This window comes from Rousettus aegyptiacus, unplaced genomic scaffold (genome assembly GCF_014176215.1).
Source record: "Rousettus aegyptiacus isolate mRouAeg1 unplaced genomic scaffold, mRouAeg1.p scaffold_m13_p_13, whole genome shotgun sequence".
Lineage (NCBI taxonomy): Eukaryota > Metazoa > Chordata > Mammalia > Chiroptera > Pteropodidae > Rousettus > Rousettus aegyptiacus.
In genome coordinates this window covers 53,996,979-54,018,676 of record NW_023416288.1, presented here as the reverse complement: position 1 = coordinate 54,018,676, position 21,698 = coordinate 53,996,979, and the positions used below count along the sequence as shown (strand labels likewise).

Here is a 21,698-nt window from a genome sequence, read left to right as displayed (position 1 = left end):
ACTCATTTGTTCATTCATTCATTCATTCATGTGTTTATTAAGCACTAGGTCTTTGAAAATCACTGTTCTAAAAGCTTTGTCTGTAATCTAAATTAATGAATAAGACCATGTCCTTTTTCTTATAGGGATTATATTCTGCTGGAGGAATACACCCAATAAATAAACAATTAAAAATATAATTTTGGATGGCGAAGATTTATATGACAGTCATGAAATAGGATAGATAAGGGATAGGGTAAATGGGAAAGCCACTTGAGATGGACAAGTTGGGCCACAGAATAGAAGAAAAAAGTTTCATGTTCTTGAGGAATATTGCTGTCACACCTTGGAAACAATAAATTAGCTTTCTCCCCATGAGGGTCATGTCTTGTTAACCTAGTTTATCTCCAGTAATTGTTATCAAACATTAGCCAGCTTTTTTTTTTCCTCAAGAATTTTATAGAGAAGCATCAATATATTCTTTTACTTCTCAACTACCCAGTAGACATAAGACAAATGATCCATGGGTTGTATTTTTATTTGTTTGTTTGTATTGAAGTTCACCATTTCTTCTGCACTGTGAATTGTTAAAATTTTGGAGAGGATTTTTCTTAGAAATGGATTTCTCATGCTTTCTGCTTCAAACCCTTTTATTGCAGGATCCAGCCATTTCCGGCAATGAGACCCAGTATCTCCCATTCACCCGAGGGCAGGAAAACAATGTATTCATCAAATGGCCTGACGATGGTATCGTCTGGGGAAAGGTAATGATTGAGAGGAGGTGTCTGTAATTAATCAGTACCATGATGTCTTGATTGAAAGAGTCTCTTAATAAATCTTGGCAAAATGGTTTGGCTAATGTATAAATTATGATGAATAGAAATCTATCTGGTACTGATTAGCTCAGTAAACAGTAATAAGACCAAGGTCACAGATCTTATCCTCTAAAATATCAGGGACCTTTTTTTTATTGCCTGGAAATATTCTGATGTCCCATCCCTTATGTGGACCAGCCAGTCATTTTGCACACATAAATAATCCCTTTAGGAATGGCTCTGAAGTCTGTGTCTCCCAGGCACCCACACTCCACACCTATACTCATCTTTGGCCTATGATGCTTCATCAGCCTCCATGTCTAAATAAATCACTAAATCCTATAGATGGCCCTCCTTCTCTTATCTCCTTTAATTCCTTTTTGGAGCCCCAGCCTTCATCCTTATTGTTTGATTTAGAGCCACAGGATTTTAGGTGAACTTCCTGACTCCAGATGACAGAAGCTCTTAGCCAGGATTCAGACTCTCTCTGTAGTTACATTATGCTCCTTCCTCTTGCTGTGGCTGCGTGCTATGCTCGCTGTGCCTTTGAATGTTGCTTTCTCAGCTTGCCCACATAACATCTGAAGTTCAAGACCGACTCAAACATTTCCTCTTACGAAACTTTCAGTGACAAATTTAACTCTCCCTTTTCTATATCATTGCCCTCTGAGAGCTTAGCATACAACTTAGCACTTACATTTCATCTTTGAACTCAGAAAACAAGGGCTGTTTCTTACTTAAATCTCAGTGGATACAGATTGTAGAAGAGTGCCTGGCATATAGTAAGTGCTCAAGGGGTGTTTCCTGATTGAATGAATTAATAAATATAGTTAGTGTCCTTCTAATTATAGATGAAATCGGTTAATACTATGTACTTTTTAATGCTGCATCTACTCGAGGTTCCCAAGAAGTCACAATGCTGCTTAAAAGTATTGAGGCCAATGGAAATCAGCCTCATTTCTCTATTGTCACACTTCGCATTTGTTATTCCTAAAGGGAATTGTGTTATTGGCCTGTGACAGGCATAACAGAGAGCTGGGCAATCATTTGAAAGGTGATTTTTCGGGGGATATATTTAAAATGGATTTAGTTGGTCATTAAGTTTAAAAATGAAATTCTGATAACTCACAGAGTGAGTTGAAAGACCCAGCCTATTTTCACCTAACAGAATTTCATATATTTAGACTTTATAACACAATCAATGGCAAAGATCTATCTATAAGAATTTTATTGGAGAGGTCTATCCTTAGATTCTAACATGTGAAACATCTCTTCATCTGTATTAGTACTTTCGAAAAGCTTTAATTTTTCTTCTTTTTCTCTAGGTGTGGCCAGATCTGCCCAATGTGAATGTGGATGGATCCCTTGACCAAGAAACTCAGGTTAAGGTATAGTCAGTCACACATAGATTTTGGTCTACCTTGCCCTAAATATCTGGATACTTATGAGTTTTATCCCGATTTTTTGTTAAGTAGTTCTAAGTTGAGTATGCTTGTCAACTGGTCATTTCTTGGCAGAGAAAGATTCTCAAATGCAAAATTCAACGAGCAGCTAAATTGAAATGTGCAGAAGGAAATCATAAATGGGATACCTTCACAAGTGTGCCTTCAATGAGCTGTGTTTTGTTTGAATTAATATTGCTTGGAAAATGATGAACCAAAGTCTAGAATATTTTCCCTGGGGAGGTTAGGAACAGACTGGCTTTCAGTGAATCATCTACATACAAAAGAAAATATAAGCCAGTTAAAAGGAGTAATGTCTTCGATCTCAGCACTCGATGCCACGTCAGCCTGGGCATCTCGCTTCCCATCCACCGTGCAGCTTACTTTTCCCTGGACGATGGGTCTCCTTCAACTGGCCAGTGTGCAAAAAAGCATTTATATCTTTAAAGTTTGATAGTTTAGACACTGACAGTTAATTTTCCATTTCATATGATTAAATGTCCAGTCGTAAAATGAATCCCATGTGTAAAAGGGACTTAAGACAATCCAACGTCCTAGGGAAGTAAAGAATGCAATCAGCCTCCCCTGATCCCTTAGTGTCCACAGTAAACTGCAGCGGCAGCGGCAGCAGACCTGGGCAGCGCCTTGCACAAGCACCTGCTCACAGCCCCTCCTGGTCCCCACATGCCCCTCCTGGGCAGGCCGGGACCCAGTGTGAGGGTCTGCATTACTCTTACAGCTGTACAGAGCCCACGTGGCCTTTCCTGACTTTTTACGAAACAGCACGGCTGCGTGGTGGAAGAAGGAAATAGGAGAGCTCTACTCAAACCCCCGAGAGCCGGAGAAGAGCTTGAAGTTTGATGGACTGTGGATCGTAAGTGCATCCTTGGTGGTTTTCCTTTGGAAATACAAGCAGGCCGTGCAGAGACGAGCGAAGCCGGGAGTTAGGGCTGGAGGGATGAAAGAGAGGGGTGCTGTTACAGAACTGAGGTGCTGGGACCGCCCGGAGCCCAGAGGTGAGTGCAGGTCTGTCCAGGGCCACACAGCCCGGTGGAAGATGGAGACTGTGGAGGAGACGTGCCGTCACTGGGGACGATGCCGGAAAAAGAGACGCCAAATACCCTGGTTTCTCTTACCACCCGCTCTCTAGTCTTTGCCAGTGCCCCTCATTGGCCAAACCTGGGTTCAGGGAGCCCACCCTGTGGCCCAAGGCAAGGTCCAAATCCCAGAGGAAGCACATGTTTCCCGTATGCTGGTGGGGGTGCCTCTGAGGGAATGGCTTCAAAAGCCTGTTCAGGTGTTCATCACACATGTCGATAGGGCTTAGGAGCAGGGCTTCCTGAGATGTCTCTGAGACGTGTGTCCAGAGCTTCTTCTATGTGTGTTTTTCTAGGGATGGGAACAAATCAATGTCCCAGTTTTGTTCCCCAGTGCCCAGTGGCCTGGAGTCCTGAGCATGCTCTGGGCCAGCTCTGAAGATCTCCTCGGGTCTGGGCCAGGCTGAAAGAAGCCATAATTCGCCCAGACACAAACCCCTAAGCCTACTGGCAGCGCTGGGGCTTCCCCGGTCACTCACCTTCAGGATGAAAAGGCACAGAGCAGACGTGTGAAAGGGCACAGACTAACCCGAACAGGCAAAACTCGCGCCGAAGAGACGTGGGTGGCGCTGAGGGTTAGAGACGCTGTGCTGATACCTTCGGGGGTCTTGGTGCGCTGGAGGGGAAACTGAGGCTGCAAACGTCGAAGAGTCAATGGTTTCCAAGATACTTGCCCTTGCCTCTCAGTACGTCCTGCTTAAGACTGTCCAATGCACAAAATACGAACTTTTCCATTGACAAAGTAGGCGGTGACCACTCACCTCCGGAATTGCTGTTTCTTGCACTTAAGCAATAAACCCCTGTAAGTATTGAATTCCAGATCTGCTTCTGAGTTGCCTGCAGCTTTTCAGGACGGCATGCACCACAGGAAGAAAGACACTCCCCCTCGTGTTTGGACTGCGCCGGCGTCCGAATTAGTCCAAGCTACAGAACTAAGAGGGAGGAGGGGGACATGACGCAGCCATTGCCCTCAGATGAAGAAGCGAGTAACAAAAGAGAGAGAGTTGGAGGAGCCGGATCAAGAGATTTCCTTAGGCCATAGATCCAGCATCATCTCGACACGTTTGTCCCCACGAAACAATCCCCGAAAGTTTAGCAGTGTCAGGAAAGCTAGGGGTTTGGCACTCTTCTTAAAGCGACATGAATTCTTAGAGTCCATTTGAGTCAATGCCTGAGATCCAGCAGTCAGCGAAGCCACCAGCTGAAGTGGGGACTTAAATAAGATGTGTTCATCTCCGCGAGGTCAGTGACCTCTGTAGCAAAGGCCACACTGCCACTGACATCACAAAATCTTTTTTACTCATTTCAGGATATGAACGAGCCCTCAAACTTTGTGGATGGATCTGTCGTGGGCTGCAGAGATGAAATTCTTAATAATCCACCCTACATGCCATGTATGTAAACTGATTCCTTCATCAAATCATTTCCCTGCTCAAAAATCTTGAAAGTTTTCCCCTTATTGTCAGAGGGAAGTCTCATTTTGAAGAGAGAACACTCTGAAATGTAATATAAAATCCCAAAAAGAATAAGTGCAAATAAATGACTAATCGAGCATAGAGATAAGGACTTGATGTGGTATGACAGAAGCCAGGAAATGCATAGTACATCTGATTACATTGTCAACCATGAACTGATTGCTGAGACTTTAAATAACCCCCTACATACCACCCCCCCCACACACACACACGGACACACACTCTTCTGATCAGAGAGTAGAAACCTACCCTGCACTCTTCCTGCCCGTGTTCACAGACGCTTCATGCACTTGGTGAAGGGCACACCCTGGTTGACCTATGGTACAAACAGTAATAGAGAATCAAAGTCCTCTCAGAACGGGAAACTCTCATCTTACAGAAACCTAGGGGAGGAAGTGACTTACCTTCCTGAAAGCGCTACACCGGCAGTTTGTGGGGTGGAATCTGGAATCCAAGTTTCTTGATGTGTAGGTCATCGCTGTGCTTCCTGTCACTTCTCCCTCCCTCCCTCCCTCCCTCCCTTCCTTCCTTCCTTCCTTCCTTCCTTCCTTCCTTCCCTTTTCCCCCTTTTCTTCCCTTCCTCCTTCCTTTCTTATTTTTCTCTTTCTTCCCTTAATTTAATATTTGTGTATCAGGTGAGTGCCGACAAATCAGGATGATTTAGCAACGTTAATATGTAGTTGTTGATTGAAACAAGCCTTATTCCCTTGAGAACATTACCATCTAGTGGAAAACACAGTTATACCCACGAAGGAGCTTATGATGCTGCTAAATGTTTGAGTGGAACAAAAAAAAGGGCCCCTGTACCAGCTCTACACGCTGTCCTTGCCCTCTGTTAGTTACAAGGCCACAGGACATTAGTTTTGTGGGTAAAAACATTCTTGGAACTGGAGCTGTTCCTGGTGGCAAAGTTGTTGATTGAAATAGAGAAATGCCAAGGCGATGGGCATTTCCAGTGACTGTGCAGATCAGGTTGTTCAGGAAATAACTCGGCATTTCCTCCCAGATCTGGAGTCCAGGGACAAGGGTCTGAGCAGCAGGACCCTGTGCATGGAGAGCGAGCAGATCCTGGCGGACGGCTCCCGGGTGCGGCACTACGACGTGCACAGCCTGTACGGGTGGTCCCAGACCCGGCCCACCTTCGAGTGAGTGTGCTTTTGTCACTGGCAGCAAGGATCACTTTCCGTGCTGTTCCTTCTGTCTTGTCACATATGTATAGTGCTCGTATCTACATGATGCACGTTGAGTAGATGAACGTCAAAATAGCAACTGTCGTTTACCAAGCAACCATACGACCTCCAAGTCGTATTAACCAAGTAGGTTGCTAAATTCACTGAATTAAAGTGAGCAGGTTCTAGTTATACCTACAGGGGCAGCCAGACTTCCACACGTAATGTATCAAATCAGCATGTCACACACCTTACGTTTGCACAATGCCATATGGCAAATATACTTGAATAAAAAAATAAAGCGAGTGGTTAGGGTGTGCTGAGCATATTCATAGAGTTGATAGAAATAACAACAAGCAAATTTTAGAACATTTGTGTCGTCACCAAAGGAAGCCCCGCGCCCATTAGCAGTCATTCCCCGCCCTCGTGCCTGCCTCCTGAGCCCCGGCAGCCGCGGATTCTACGTTTTGTCCATGTGGACTGCCTAATTGGGACACTCATGGAAATGGACTCATACAGTATGTGGTCATTGTGTTCTTTAGGGTCTTTATGATTGCTTTGGCTATGCTGAGTCCCTTGTATTTGAGTTTTAAGATTGACTTGTTAGTTTCTGCACAACAGGAACAAGGGTTTTGACAGGGATTGCCCTGGCTCTGGAAGGCAGTTTGGGGAGTATGGCCATCTTTTTTTAATTTAATTTAATTAAAAAAAAAATTTTTAGCCAAAGCAACCCTTGGTTGACCTCACATAGTGCAAGGACCTTGTTAGCTTACAATCATCTATTTTTTATTTTTTACGCCTACAGCACCTGGTCTTCCTAGGTGGTCTCCCATCTGAGTATTAACCAGGCCCGACCCTGCTTAGATTGTGAGATCAGATGGGATCGGATTTGTTCAGGGTGGCATGGCTGTAGACTGCCATCTGAACAAGACTGAGTCTTCTGATCCTTGAGCATGGGACGTCATTTTATTTCTTTAGACCCCCCTTTAATGTCTTTCAGCAATATTTTATCATTTTCAGCATGTACGTTTCTGGCCATTATTTTTTCAAATGTGTTTCTACCGTGTTCTCTTTCTCCTCTCCTGTAAGAGTCCGAAGGTGTGTGTGTCGGTACACTCGATGGTGTCCCACCTGTCTCTGTTCACTTTTCTTCCTTCTTCTCTCTGCTGTTTGGACCATATGGTATCTATTGATCTGTTTTCAAGGTTGCTGATTCTTTCTTCAGCTAGTTCAAATCTGCTTCATGCTCAGTCCCTCTAGTAAATTTTTAATTTTAGTTATTGTGTTTTTCAACTCCAGAATTCCTATTTAGTTCCTTTTTAAATTAGTCCTGTCTCCTTCTTCACATCCTCCATTTAGTGAGGCATCATTGTCGTCCTTTCTGTTAATTATTAAGACATGCTTTCCTTTAGCTCTTCGAAGAGATTTATAATAGCTAACCTAAAGTCTTTGTCTACTAAGCCCCTCAGCAACATTTTCTTTTGGCTGTTTTTTTCCCTGTGTATTTGGCATACTTTCATGTTCCTCTGCGAGACTTAATTTTTTTGTTGAAAACTGGACATTTTAGTTAACAAATTGTAACAACTCTGGCAAAAAATCCACCCCTACCCCCCCCCCCCGCACACACACACAGGGTTTGTTGTTGTGCTTTTTTTGTTACTGTTTTTGCTGTTTTACTTGTGGTTTGTTTATTTAGCAACTTTTCCATCTAATTCTATAGATCCTGTATTTCCCTGTAGTTTGTAGGCACTGAATTCTCACTACCCCTTCTTGTAAAGTTCTTTTTCATTTTTTTAAGTCTGGCTTCCTTGGATACTGCTGGATTCATATAATTTAGTTGTCAGACAATGATCAGTAGGGAGATTGCCTTTGTCAAAGTAAAACTTTCACTGGACAAAGTTAAATAGGTCAGGAAGACTTTATTTATTCAAGGCTATTACAATGAGGGGGGAAGGGAGAGAGAAGAGAGAGAGAAAGAGAGAAGAAGGAGAGGGAGAGAAAAAAAGAGTGAGCAGGACTCAGTCTGGGCTCAACTTCATTGAAACAAAGCGATTTTGAGAGCTGGGGTAGGGAGTTCATAGGCCACCTGTGTTTGCTAACTGATCTCATTCAAAGGAAAAAGAGATGTCTCCTATCATCATGACAGGAGAGAGTGTTACAGCTGGAGCAAGGAGAGTATGCTGAAGTTTGGCTCCTGGCCTCCTCCAGACACTGTCTTCCGTGCTAAGTACATTTCCCTGGGTTGTGACACCAGCAAGAGACTTTTTGAAAGTTTTACATCTCAAAGGGGCAGAGAAAGAATTTACAGTTGAAACTTTTCCAAAGTAAAATGCTCTAAAAGGGAGGGCAGGTTCCTAGAATCCAGAAGAAGCCTACATAAAATTCAGTCAAGCTGAGGGGCACATTAAAGTCATTCTAGTCACCTTGAATGCCTTGCCTCTATGTCTTATCCCTTTTGGCAAGGGGCTAAGTATGAGAAGGTGTGCCTGCAAACTTCAGGCAGTTTGTAAGACTCAGGGCCTCGAGTACAGACGAAGCGAGTCACTGAACCTTCTCCTTTCGTGGTTCTTTCTCGGGAATCCACAAAGCCTTGTGTGTATGCAGTCTTTTAGACCCCCACGACTATGTAGGAACTGTACAAAGTTCTCTATGGCTCTGATTCTCTAGGATTTGCTTTTAAATTCCCAGCCAAGCTTGTGTTTGCCCCAGATGAAACCACAGCCTGAGCATCTGTGATGCTGCCAGAAATTTGTTGTTTTATTCCCTGTGTATGAGAATTCTTTTTATTCCTGCTGAGTTGAGCTGTGAGTCAAATCAAATGGCCACAACATCCTGGGAATAGAGATTTTTCCATGAGGCTGCGAGTTAGAAAACGAATTATTGTGCTCTGAGGATGGTGCTTCTAACAGAGTTGCAAAAAAAGAGGTCAGACCTCTCTGTTTGCCACAAGACTGCTGCTGGCTTTGGGTGACAATGAGCTAGGGAAGGGACAAGCTAGAAATAGCCCCAAGTCATCCCACAAGAATCACTTTCTTGCCAAGATTTAGTACTTTCTCATAGACAGATGATTTTCAGTTCTTCCTATGGCTGGTTAATTTTTAGAGTTCTGAAATGGTCAGCGACAAAGTTCTTTGCCTTGCTCACATCCACCTTTACTGTCTACCCCAGGCCTTCACTCTCTCTCACTCAGATGTGTGTGCAGGCATGCGTGCACACCTCCATCCATTTTTGGGTTATTTTGGTGTGAAACATTGGAAGTGACCTAAATGAGTTAGTTTCTGCTACAGTAGCTAGCTTCCCTCCCCGACATCATTTATTGAATAATTCATCTGTGTCTATTGATTTGTGATGCTTTATTTAGCATATATTTGGATTGCATTATATTCTAGCATAATGGACTTTCTCTTCTGTTCCGTTGATTTTTCTCTCACGTGATTTTTGTTTGTTTTCTGACTGAGGTTGTGTGCAGCAGATCCACCTCCGATGGAGGAATATTTAAACATTTTTTATGCGGATTTGCCTCTGTGTGCAAAATTTATTCTGCTTTTTGAGGAGTTGCATAACAGCGAATATTACCCACAATGCTGTAGTCATGCGTACTTTTATTTGGATCCCAGATCTGCCTCCTCGCTCTTTAAGTGGCCTGTGACGAATTAGCTAACTTCTCTGAGCCTCAGTTTCCTAACAGTAAAAACGAGTGAAGGAAACCTTCCTTGTGAGATTGTGAGATGATGAAAGCGACCAGTATTACCCCTGGAATAGAGTAATCGTTCTATAAATACATTTGCCCTGTACCTCTTCCCACCCCCTCCTCCTACTGCTGTGTAGTCAGCTAGTTAATTCAACCTTTTTTTTTTTTTAAAGAAAGGAAATCCACATTTTAGGCGATCTCACATCTCCAGTTGTCCTTCTGCGAGGCCACTGGGACCCTTAGCATCACTTGTAAATGGAAGGTGCTCTAAGGGACGATGCCCTCTGGCTAACATGGAGCGCCACCCCCGCCTCAGGCTCCAGGCTAGTGAAGGTCCGTGGCTGTCCACCCCGAAGTTCACCTTCGTTTCACCTCCGTGTTCCCCTCCACCCAGAGCCGTGCAGGAGGTGACCGGACAGCGCGGGGTCGTCGTCACCCGCTCCACATTCCCCTCTTCCGGCCGCTGGGGAGGACACTGGCTGGGAGACAACACGGCCGCGTGGGACCAGCTGAGGAAATCTGTCATCGGTGTGTGGGCCTCACCCCGGGGCCTCTGCTGGTGGGGCGGGGGCAGGGCGGGGCGGGACTGGGGTGCGCTCCTCGGCCGCGTCTAATCACTGTCCCTGTGGCCAGTGAAATCAAGAGGAGCTGGGTTCTCTGTGGGTGTGAGCTTTAACCTATGCATGTCTTTCAGAATTTTCATCATGAGTGGCCCAGAGCTCTCCAGTGGGGTACAGAAGAAATAGGACAAGCCTGCTCTGTCTAACCTCACTGTGTCTTCTCCTTGCAGGCATGATGGAGTTCAGCCTCTTTGGGATATCTTATGTAAGTCACGTTCGGGCCGTTACTAATGACCCAGTCAGAGCTCGGCATTTCTGCAACCGACAAAGTCCCAGCTCATGCTCTAATTTTGCATCTTCTCAGACAGGAGCAGATATTTGCGGGTTCTTTGGAGATGCGGAGTATGAGATGTGTGTTCGCTGGATGCAGCTGGGGGCATTTTACCCATTTTCCAGAAACCACAACGACATCGGGACAAGGGTGAGGCGGCAGTTTACGCTGCAGCTGTTTTCTGTGCCCGAATCACAACTTCCTTTTCACCGTCAAAAGCATCATAAGAATTCGTTGAGAAAACTCATAAAAATTACCAGAACCTCCATTTCTTGGAAAACTCACAGTTTAAAACCCCAGAATTACCAACAACTTTCAAGACTTTACTTGTTCTCATCTCTTGGGGTGTTAGTGCCCATGAGGAGAGAAGCATCGACGGCTCCCCGTGGGGCTCAAATAAAAGGAGCTTCCTTTGCTTTTAAGAATAGGGACTTTATACTTGGCTCACAGCCACCCGAGATAGGGACCCACAGAGACCCATGTCTGTACACATGTACGGGGCCAAGGCCAGGCCTGGGCAGGGGACTTAGGAGTCTGTAATAAAGAGGAGGAAGCAAGAAGCTCTAGTTTAGTAAGATGGCTGGAGTGGGGGAAAGGTAGGCTAGAAACGAAGGGAGAAATGGTGTGTGGCCCACCTGTGGGATACGTGCCAGCTGGTGCTTTCCCGATACCATGAGGATAGAGTAGAGGAGGAGTGATCTGTCATACGCTCCTTTATCCCTTTAGAGACAAGATCCTGTCGCCTGGAATTCAACCTTTGAGACGTACTCGAGAAAAGTCCTCCAGACCAGGTACACCCTGCTGCCTTACCTCTACACGCTGATGCACGAAGCTCACGTTGAGGGCCGCACTGTCGTCCGACCCCTTCTCCACGAGTGAGTGTAACCGGTTTCCCCAAGCCACAGGTCCGGGAATGCCTCGTGAATGACCCTCCGCAGCAGGCGTAACCGTGTGAGTCGTTTTTTGTTCTTAATTTTTAAGGTTTAGCGATGACAACACAACATGGGATATAGACAGTCAGTTCATGCTGGGCCCCGCCGTCCTAATCAGCCCCGTGCTGGAACACGTAAGTTTTCCACAAACCGTCCTATCACATGGTCTAAAAACAGGAAGGGCATTCCAAAGACCATTCCATCCAGCTCACTCATCTTATTCTTTTCTCAAAGTCTCTCTAAAGGAAAACATAACCTTCATTGATTTCTCATTGTAATATCCTTAGAAAGTTCACCCCTTTAAAAAAGTTATTTTTCTGTGTACGTGAAAAATTTCCCAGTATCTTTCTCCAAAAAACCTCCGAACTCTTAAAATTATTAATAACTATCCATCTGAGTTCAATTCTATAGAAAGACTTTTAAAAATTAAAATTAAATTATTGGCGTATTCATAATGATCTGTGGATTCTGCATTTCAGAACACTTTCGAGATCCACGCGTACTTCCCCAGGGCCCGTTGGTACGACTATAGCACGGTAAGAACTAACGTATTTTGTGAGGAACCAGATTGGTCCATGCAGGCCGGAGGAGGCTAGTCTTCTCCTGACTTCCGGGCACATGTTTTCTAAGACAAATAAATCATTTTCAAACGTTTCAGCCATGCCAGGTTCGTTTAAATAAAAGTATCCACAAAAGCATAACTAGGTAAAGTCTGACGCCCCTGTCACATAGACTCCTCACCAATGCCTTACCTTTTCTGGAAAATAAAGAGAAAAGACTAAACTTCCAGAGTTTTTAGCAAAGCTGTAAGTCAGAGATTTCCTCCTTAGATTTGCAGGATTTTGCTGACTTTCCAACATGCTTCTGCGGGTGGGAAGGAAAGACCTGTTATAAAGCATGTGTTCCTTTCACGCATTTGTCATTCATCCTCGTCTGTATTCTCCCTGCTAGGAATCTGGCAGTGAATCCTCTGGTGAGTGGAGGGTCCTGGAGGCTCCCCTAGACCACATCAACCTCCACGTGAGAGGAGGCTACATCCTGCCTTGGCAAGAGCCTGCGATGAACACTCACTTAAGGTACCTGATGGCCTCGCTTCGCGGGAATGAGGTGGCCTCACGGGAGCCCCCTACCTCAACCTGTCTCTGTGGATAAATAAACCAAATCTCAGACAGTGGCCCTGGTTTGGTTTGAGCGGGACCTGGGGGTGGGGGGGAATGAGTTCATGAAGTCAGTCTTGGGGACATCTTTTTTTTTTTAAGTTTATTGGGGTAACATTGGTTAACACAATTATATAATTTTCAGGTGTACATTATCATTTGACATTTGTCTATTCTATTGTGTGTTCACCACCCAAAGTCAAGTTTCTTTCAGCTACCATATATTTGACCCCTTTTACCTCCTTCTCCCTTCCCCTACCCCTCTATATTTGACCCCCTTTATCCTGTCTACCTCCCCCCTCCTCCCCCACCCCACTAGTAACCGCTACTCTATCTATAGCTCTGTCAAAGGTCCGGGGAAAAAATTCTCAAGAGCAGCAGCATGTACCTCTCTTCCACACTATTAAAAATTGGGGCTATTAATGAGCTTTTTGATTCGTGATGGCTCTCCAGGGATTTAGTGCTCATTCCCGGGTCACCTTTGGTTGACCCGAGGAGAGATTATGTGTGTGTGTGTGTGGGTGTGTGTATGTATGTATGTATGTATGCATGCATGCATACATGCATACACATTACATTAAGGAGAACCTGTTATGCCAAGAGAGACACACATAGATAGAACAATAACAGCATAAAAGGAGAGACGTTAACTTTCAGCCTTTCAGGGTAAAGCGCAGTTTCATATGAAAGAGGACTTCGAGCTGAGTCTTGAATAATGAACAGATTTTAAATGTTTGAAGACAAGGGAAAGAGATATTCTAGGAGGGTAAAGAACTAAAGATGAAAAGTGAGTTGGCTTTGAGGAATAGTAAGCCATTCAGTTTAACCGGCACATAGAGAAGTAAGAGGGATAAAAATAAATAAAATTCAAGCAGATTAGGGTCAGGTCATGGAGAGTTCTGAATGCTGGGATAAGTATGTTGCATTTTATTTTGTAGCAATCTGGAAGCTACTAAGAGTGCTTCTTTTATGCTTTTTTTTTTGGAGGGGGGTGGTCTTTTCCTTAAAGAGGAAGTCGTTTCTTATCATGTTACTTATAATATGTATATAAGTAGAGTAAGTGTATTTGATTTTTGAAAGTTGAAGTTTTACCAAATGTTTCATTAAAATTTAAATGAGTTTTCCATTAGCTTTTTTTTTTTAATGTGCATTTTTAATCCATTACCTTTTTTTGTTCTGGATGAATAATGTTTTCAACAGAAGCTATCCTTCATTCTTATAACCTATGATCTAGAGAAAAATAACTTTTTTTTTCATAGTCGACAAAAATTTATGGGATTGACTGTTGCTTTGGATGGCAATGGCGCAGCCGAAGGTCAGATGTTCTGGGATGATGGACAAAGCATTGGTGAGTGTGAACTTCCCACAGTCTCAATACAGCATTCAGAAAAGCCATGCCCTACGAGCTCAGGACATAATTGACTTAAACTGACAACCTATCTCATTTCTGCTACTGTTAACAAAAGAAAGGTGTCAGGACAATTTTTACAACTTTTGCCTGCTCATTTATAGTACACCATAGTTATTTTGGAAGAGTTTGTGGTCCCTGGCTTTGTAGGTCCAGCAAGCCGATGCCGTGGATTCAGCCAGGGGCGGACTAACTCCGTATAGCTGTCTCCCTGCAATAACAGAGTGTGGACGCAAACATCAGGCCGACAGTTCGTTCTCAGTGGTTCACAAACCTGGCTAAGTTGTTCAGGCCAGACATCGATCACCAGGCATCTTTTTCCTCTAAAGGAAGACCCACTAGAGACAAATCAGAGCTTTGAAAATTTCTCAGTGTCTCAGAAACAGGGAATTAAGGATTGTCACAAGGATAACTCTGTCAATGAAATATTACTATTCATGCTTTCTTTCCCCAATCTAGGGGTCATGATAGTTCTACCTTGGATAATCAGTTTTTGTCACCATACTCACAATAACCTCTTCCTCAGGTGTTTCTATAGAAACACTGACACACCGTTATCAACCAATGCCATTTTCCAATATTTATTACCGTAGACCAGAACATTCCAGGCTTGTAACATGTCACAGTTCCCAAAATTATAGCTTGTTTTTCACTAGCAATCTTTCTAAAGATTTCCTCCTCTAAGTTTTCATTATTATAAGGGTAACATTCTCATTAAAGAAAGGCATTTTAAAGATAAAAAATTAGAAAAAAATATAATCATTTTAATATTTTTTGCTATATTGCCTTCTGCTTTCATATTAAGAAAAATTTTAAATTTTTTATATTGTTGAAAACATACCGCCTATTTAATTTATGAATCCTGTTTCTTTGCATTTAACATATGACAGAAATATGTCTAGATGTTATTATATGCTCCTTGTAAACACCATTATGGTTATCACATTCCACTGAGAGAATCTGGTATAATTTATCTAACTTTCTGTCATTACTTTCTACCCAGGATAGAGGACATTTTCAGTTTTCATTGTTATAAATAACAACCTTGATTATTAACCTTTGTTTCCATTCAGTAAATTCTTAGAAGTAAAATTATTTTTAATCAACTTTATAGAGTTACAGTTACACAAATAAAACATATCCATTTTAAATACACAGTTCCATACGTTTTGACAAATGTATATAGTTGTATAGCCACAGCCACAATAGGATCGTGGAATGTTTTTATAAGGCGTATAAAGGCTTCATTATAAAGGCAGATAACATGATTTAATATATAGAGAGAATTCCTGGCACATGGGTACTGAATAAAATGTATTATAAGCTTTTAAGATGTTTTACATTTAAATCAGTGTGGTGAACATAACAACAGAAAGTCCAAAAGCCAGAGAAAGGAGATTAACAGTCACCTGAACCAGGTTTGAGGAAGTAGCAGGACTTAAACCCAGTAAGAGAATAACATGCCACAATACCAATTTTTAAGTTTAAGAACTATTTTTGACTAATGGGCTAGAATGTTCCCATCTACATATTTTCCTTAAATTAAATCTGTGTAAAAGATGAAATTTTAATAAGGAATTTGTTTGGTGAACAAGAAATTATAGCAAAAGGAGTTAGTGGCCATGGCGAGGTAGTGAATACTGTTATCACTTCAGTGACACTCTCGCCAAGGTGACTGCAGACTATTTGCACTGTCAAGTCGTGCCAAGTATATACTTGGGTGATTAGGCAGGAAGTAATTCCATTACAATGGCGTGGAACATGGGCGATGAAGCCAGTTTAGAGAACGATGAGAGATAACGAGAGTCTGAGGTGTCCGTGGGATCCCCCGTGACAGCACAGATTCTGGGAGTGTGGGTGTGATCATGGCAAGACTGGCGAGGAGTGGTGTGTTACAACACACAAAGGTCATACGTCGGATTTAAAGATTAATCGGTAGAAATTGTTTTTGAAAAGTACATTTTTATGAAAAAGAAATGCCTTTTGTTTTTCTTTTACTTCTTGGGCTTGACTTTAACTTATTTTGTAATAGCTTTATTAACATATAATTTACACACCATGCAATTCACCCACTTAGAGATACAATTCACTGACTTCAGTGGTGTAACCATTACACAATCAATTTTAGAACAATTTCTTCATCCCTAAAATAAGTCCTGTACCTTCTTAGATATCTCCCCTCACTCCTCCCCAACACCCACCATTCTCTCTAGCCCTAGGAAATGCAGCCCTAGGCATTCGCTAATCTACTTTCTGCTGCTGCATATCTATGTATAATGAACATTTCATATAAAGGGAGTCATGTGGAGTCATATAAATAAAATAAATGTGATCTGTTCTGACGGGCTATTTCATTTAGCATAATGTATTCTAGGTTCCAGCACGGCGTAGCATATATTCGTACTTCATTTCTTTTACATGGCTGAATAATATTTCCTTGTATGTGTATACCACATTTCATATATCCATTCATCAGCTGATAGATGCTTGGGTTGTTTCTACTTGTTCACTATTATGAACATCTCTGTGCAAGTTTTTGTATAGAAATATTTTTTCAATTCTCTTGGGTACAAACCTAGGAGTAGAATTTCTGGGTGATATGATAACCATGTTTAATATTTTGGGGAACTTCCAGATTCTTTCCCAAAGAGGCTACACCATTTTACATTTCACCAGCAGTGTATGAGGGATCCAGTTTCTCCACATTCTTGTCAGCGCTTGTTATTACCTTTTTGTATGTAGTCTTCCCAGTGGGAAGTAATAGCTCACTGTGGTTTCAATTGATTTGCATTTCCCTGATAACAAATGCCATTGGGCATCTTTTCATGTACTTGCTGGCCACTCGTATATCTTCTTTGGGGAAATATGTATTCATATCCTATATCAATCTTGAAACTAGAGGATCTTTTTGATACTGAAATGATGAAGTCAAATTTATTTAGTTTTTTTGCTTGTGCTTTTTATGTTACACTAAAAATATGTCACCAGATCTAAGATTTACCCTGGTTTTTTTTCCTAAAAGTTTCATAGTTTAAGCTCTTATATTTAGGTCTTTGAGCAATTTTGAGTTAAGTTTTGAATATGGTGTGAGATCCAACTTTATTCTTTTGCATATGGACATCCAGCAGAACCAGTACATTTTGTGAAAAGATTAATCTTTCACCATTGAATTGTTTTGTCACCCTTGTTGAAAATCAGTTTACTTTAAATGTGGAAGTGTTAATTGAGAACACAGAAAAAAACCTTCTCAAATGAAAATATATATCTTTATATTTTAAAAATCATTCATTCTTATGCAATTACCACCTCTCTTATTACAGTTGCTTTGATATAAGTTTTGAAACCAGGAAGTAAGAGTCTTCCAACCTTCTTTCTGTTTTTCAAGAAAATGCCTTTTTTAAAACAGGTTTCCTCAACCTTGATAGTATTGACATTTTGAGCTAGATCATTCCTTGTTGTGGTGATGGCTGGGCTGTTAATGATAATGATAATGTTAATGTTATTGATAATGTTAAAGATAAGATGTTTTGCATCACCCCCAACCTCTACCCATTTGATGCCAAAAGCACTTCCCCCAACCCCAAGATGTAACAACCACATGTGTCTCTAGATATTGCCAAATGGTCCACCAGCAAAATCACTGCCAGTCGAGAACCAGTGTTTTATGGGAATCTAGAGTTCTTTTATACAGCTTGAGCTAATTAGGACTAGATGATTGATGGGGTGTCATAGTGGGTTAATAACACCACAGTTGATATACAAAATCAGCCCCTTAAGAGGAATATATTTCAAAAATCTATGAGAAAAAATGAATTTTCTACAAAACTTTAGGCTTCTACAACAAATGTATTTCAATCTCAAGGTGAAAAAATCAATGGTCCGTGAAAGTTGTAAATTTTTTTCACTTTTTAACTTCCATAGAGAAGTTCTTTGTCCCTTTTCACCAAACAGACTTAGAACATAATGTTAAATAACTTGCCTGAGTTTGCACAGCTACTAAGTATAAGAGCAGAGATTTGAATTCATGTCATTCTGACTTGAGAGTCTGAATTCCTGACCACACTCCTCTGCTTTGAGCCTTTAGCATCACAGCAATCTGAACTCTCATGGCTGTGTGCTTGCTGTGTTGGCACATAGCAAAAAAAAAAAAAAAATCAGGAGCCTCCACACGTCTTCTCCTGTGGTAGAGACCTCAGTTCTACCCAGGTTCTACCCAGGTTCTCTGGTCTTGCACCTCTGAACACCCTTTGCCATGCACACGTCTCCACACTAACCTGGGATAAAGTACTCCCTCAGCCGCTCTCTGTCGTGCTCCCCAGAGAAGTCATAATTACCCCGATCGCTAACTGTGATCCCATTGAGACACTGTCTGACTCTATGAAGATTATCTGCTACAGCTGAAGTAATGAGTGGTTGCTTATTATTATTATTATTATTATTATTATTATTATTATTATTTTTGCTTGCAGATACCTATGAAAATGGCATCTATTTCTTGGCAAAGTTTACAGCAGCTCAGGTATGATTTTTGTTTTTTTAATTTTATAAATTTGGGGGGGGTAAGCTGCAGATTAAACATTATCAGTTAATTGTATCGATGTAACATCCCACATCTTAATTAAAATAAATAAGAAACAGTCCTTATTTTGACAATTTACTAGTATACCGTAACTCTACAAAAAGAAACTTGTGATTCATGTAATGCTGGGGGAAAAATGAGTGCTTACATGTCTGGAACTGAGACAGCATTTTCTGGCTGATAAAATTTTGAAAGATAAGTGCTAGATCAGCTATCTATTGCACAACAGTGCTACATAACAAACAACCTTAAAACTTCAGCAGCACGTAACAAAAAATACTTATTTAGCTCATGAGTTTTCAGTGTTCAGGTGATATAAGCTGGACTTGGCTGATCTTGGGTGGTTCTCATGCATCTGCAATCAGGCAGGGGTCTCTTAGGCTGCTTGGATGATCCTGGCCGTACTCACTCACATATCTGGGGGGGTCAGCTGGCTGTTAGATGACCTTAGACAGTCTTAGGGATAGGTCTGGGCATGACCTTTTCATGATTATGGTAGTGGAGAGAAATAACTGAGCACTTTTTAAAATCTCCATTTGCATCAAGTTGACTAATATCCCATTAGCAAAGCAAAGTCACACGGCCAAGTCCAGACACAAAGTCGAGAGAGAATGCCCCATCCAGAGAGGGAAGGCATTGCACAATTCCAGGGAAAGGGCTATGGATATGGAGGAGTGAATACTTGGGGACAGTGATGCAGTCAAGCCACCGTGCACGTTTAGTGATGCCACGAATAACCTATATAATTCAAATCAGTGGAAGGCTCATTCTATGTCAAACCTGGAATCTGCTTCTCTATAATTTTTTCTATTGATTCGAACTAAGGAATAGCATAGCACAAATCTATTTGTCTTTTTTACATAACAGCGCTTCAAGTATTTGAAGATGTCTATCGTATCTCTCCCCTGTCTTCTCTTCTTGAAATTATCTGCCCCCAGGCTAACCTCACACTTCCTCTGTTTTGTGCTTAAACTGGTTTCTGGGTCTGATTATTCTGTTTGGACTACAATTAGTGTAGATTTCTCTTAGAACATGGTGCACAAGACTGAGAGAATATCTTAGAGCTGCACTATCCAGTATGATAACTACCATCAGTATTTGGCATCATCAAATTTCTTGTAGCAGGTGCTCAGAAAGTATGTGTTCATGAAATGTATAAGGATAAGACAGCAAACCAGTACAACAGTAGTAGTTTGAGGTTTTATAACATTTCAATGTGGAATGTAGCCCATCCTTATGTATTTTTTCTCCTTTTACATCTTTTATAGAATGTATTGCACATTCAGACCATACACAATAAGTATTTGAGTGACTCGAATCCACTGAAAGTTGGATATATTAGAATCTGGGGGACAAACTCTACTTATGTGACACAAGTCACTGTCACCTATGACAACCAGCAATTCACGGAGATGAATTTCAAGAGTGACCCCTACAATCAGGTATGTCTCAAAGGAATGTTATTGTATCATAAGTTAATTTTATTATTGGGGAAAGTTATCACCACTATTATCATTGTCATATTTACTTATATTTGAAAGGTTGTAGATATGTGCAATAGATATGTTCCTGAAAAGTCACGAGTGAAGAATCATATTGTAAAGTGCACACCGCAGTCAATGATCAGTGGTGTGATGAAGTCCTTTCCATGTGCTGTGTTAAGCTGATCTCCCAGCCTAGCATAAGAAAACTTATTGACACCTGCAGCAGAGCCTCAAACAAGGAAAGAATGAGCCCATAAAACCATTGTTGGAAGTTTTCCCCTCCTTCCTGAAATTGCTCATATCCCTGGTCAAATAGATAGATCTTACAGGTTGGCGAAAAATGGTAGCAAACTGTGGTCCTCATCAAAATGAATGTGCCCCACCCATGACGTGAGGTAAAATTATTTGGTTAACAGAGCAGAGGGACATAAACAGCAGGCCCTACTAGACCCTTCAGTAGAGTTTGCTTTAGTTGCCAGAACCAACTATTTGGAAGGCAAATTACCAGTAGAGTTGCCAGGAGCAACCACAGAGGGAAGGGCATCCCGCCTCGGAACACTGGATCTATCGTAAATATGGATCCAGTAACCCACTGCGGGTGGTTTAGAAAAGTGACAATGGAAAAGTACAGTTGCTGCTTTCTAAAAGGGGAAAGTATCCTGCTGGTATTTGAATTTTGGAAAATGACCCTCTTGAACACTCAATTAGATTCTCTCTCTCTAGTGTCTTTTAATTGTCTATTTCAAAAAAAATTTTTTTTTTCCCTGAACTATTGCATTCAAAACCACCCTTTGCAAGTAATTACTGACAGTTAAGACTGATGTGGAAAATCTTTGAATGCCTTTTTGGAAAACTTTGTAGCATATCAGATACATCTTTGTTTTGTGCTGGTCTTAGCCTGTCAATAACCAAGACTGTGGTGGAGCAGCTCTCATGGTTCTCATAATGATTGCCAGACGCCCTTCAATGATACGCATCAGGACTTGGAAATTACACAGTACTGATGGGGCCACACAATGAGGCCATCGGGGAGAGGAAGGGGAGGGGGCCAAGAGCAGGAGAGAGAGAGAGAGAGAGAGAGAGAGAGAGAGAGAACGAACTAGCTTGAGCGTGAGATGGGCCTGGGGGTTCTGCTTTTATTGAGGTCAAGGGTAGAAGCCGAGGGTTTCCAGGGCTCACTCCTTATTGGCGAATTTAAAACATAAGAGTGGGAAATTAAAGCAGGGGAAGAGAAAACAAACAAAAAGCCCAAATGGTCAGTTGTTGAAATTAACCAAGATCACGGACGCAGAGGCACCTCCATGGTCTTGAACTGGATGCCTCTTTGAAATGGACACCTCTGGCAGTTAAAGCTTAAGTCAGGTGCTTGCTTTACAAAGAAATCAAAATCAAAATCAGGGTTTGCACTCTACTAACATTGCCAGGTGTTATACTAAGTGTTAGGGATGGTGAAAACCTAAAACCAGGATGCCCTCAGGAAGGTTACAACCTAGTGGCAGAGCAAAGAGACTTTTATGAACATCAGTTTTAATCAAAGCTGCAAATAGTTGCAAGCAGTGTGGTTCTGACTAAATGAAGT

At 41.9% G+C, this 21,698-nt stretch overlaps 1 protein-coding gene, 1 long non-coding RNA gene and 1 pseudogene across 21 annotated transcripts in view; 1 reads left to right on the top strand and 2 right to left on the bottom strand.

Annotated features, from left to right (window-relative positions):
- Positions 1-21,698, top strand: part of LOC107516970 (probable maltase-glucoamylase 2) — a 74,241-nt gene that overhangs the window by 46,288 nt on the left and 6,255 nt on the right. For 17 of the 20 annotated variants that reach the window (XM_036230786.1, XM_036230782.1, XM_036230781.1 and 14 more), the window contains 15 exons: positions 639-743; positions 2,120-2,182; positions 2,976-3,110; positions 4,643-4,727; positions 5,815-5,953; positions 10,063-10,196; positions 10,459-10,493; positions 10,593-10,709; positions 11,286-11,434; positions 11,541-11,625; positions 11,971-12,027; positions 12,443-12,567; positions 13,908-13,996; positions 18,526-18,575; positions 19,904-20,077. In XM_036230786.1, the coding sequence (XP_036086679.1) occupies positions 639-743; positions 2,120-2,182; positions 2,976-3,110; positions 4,643-4,727; positions 5,815-5,953; positions 10,063-10,196; positions 10,459-10,493; positions 10,593-10,709; positions 11,286-11,434; positions 11,541-11,625; positions 11,971-12,027; positions 12,443-12,567; positions 13,908-13,996; positions 18,526-18,575; positions 19,904-20,077 (1,542 nt within the window). Of the gene's footprint in view, positions 1-638; positions 744-2,119; positions 2,183-2,975; positions 3,111-4,642; positions 4,728-5,814; positions 5,958-10,062; positions 10,197-10,458; positions 10,494-10,592; positions 10,710-11,285; positions 11,435-11,540; positions 11,626-11,970; positions 12,028-12,442; positions 12,568-13,907; positions 13,997-18,525; positions 18,576-19,903; positions 21,153-21,698 lie in introns of those variants that run through there. The other 3 variants (XM_016157191.2, XM_036230797.1, XM_036230798.1) reach the window with 3 other exon arrangements.
- LOC107516971 lies at positions 4,049-5,298 on the bottom strand. The gene is made up of 3 exons (XR_001598405.2): positions 5,213-5,298; positions 5,058-5,124; positions 4,049-4,265 (listed from the first exon to the last, which is right to left on the bottom strand). It is a non-coding gene; the product is annotated as an uncharacterized LOC107516971 (long non-coding RNA).
- On the bottom strand, positions 6,774-6,892 carry LOC118610820 (annotated as a pseudogene).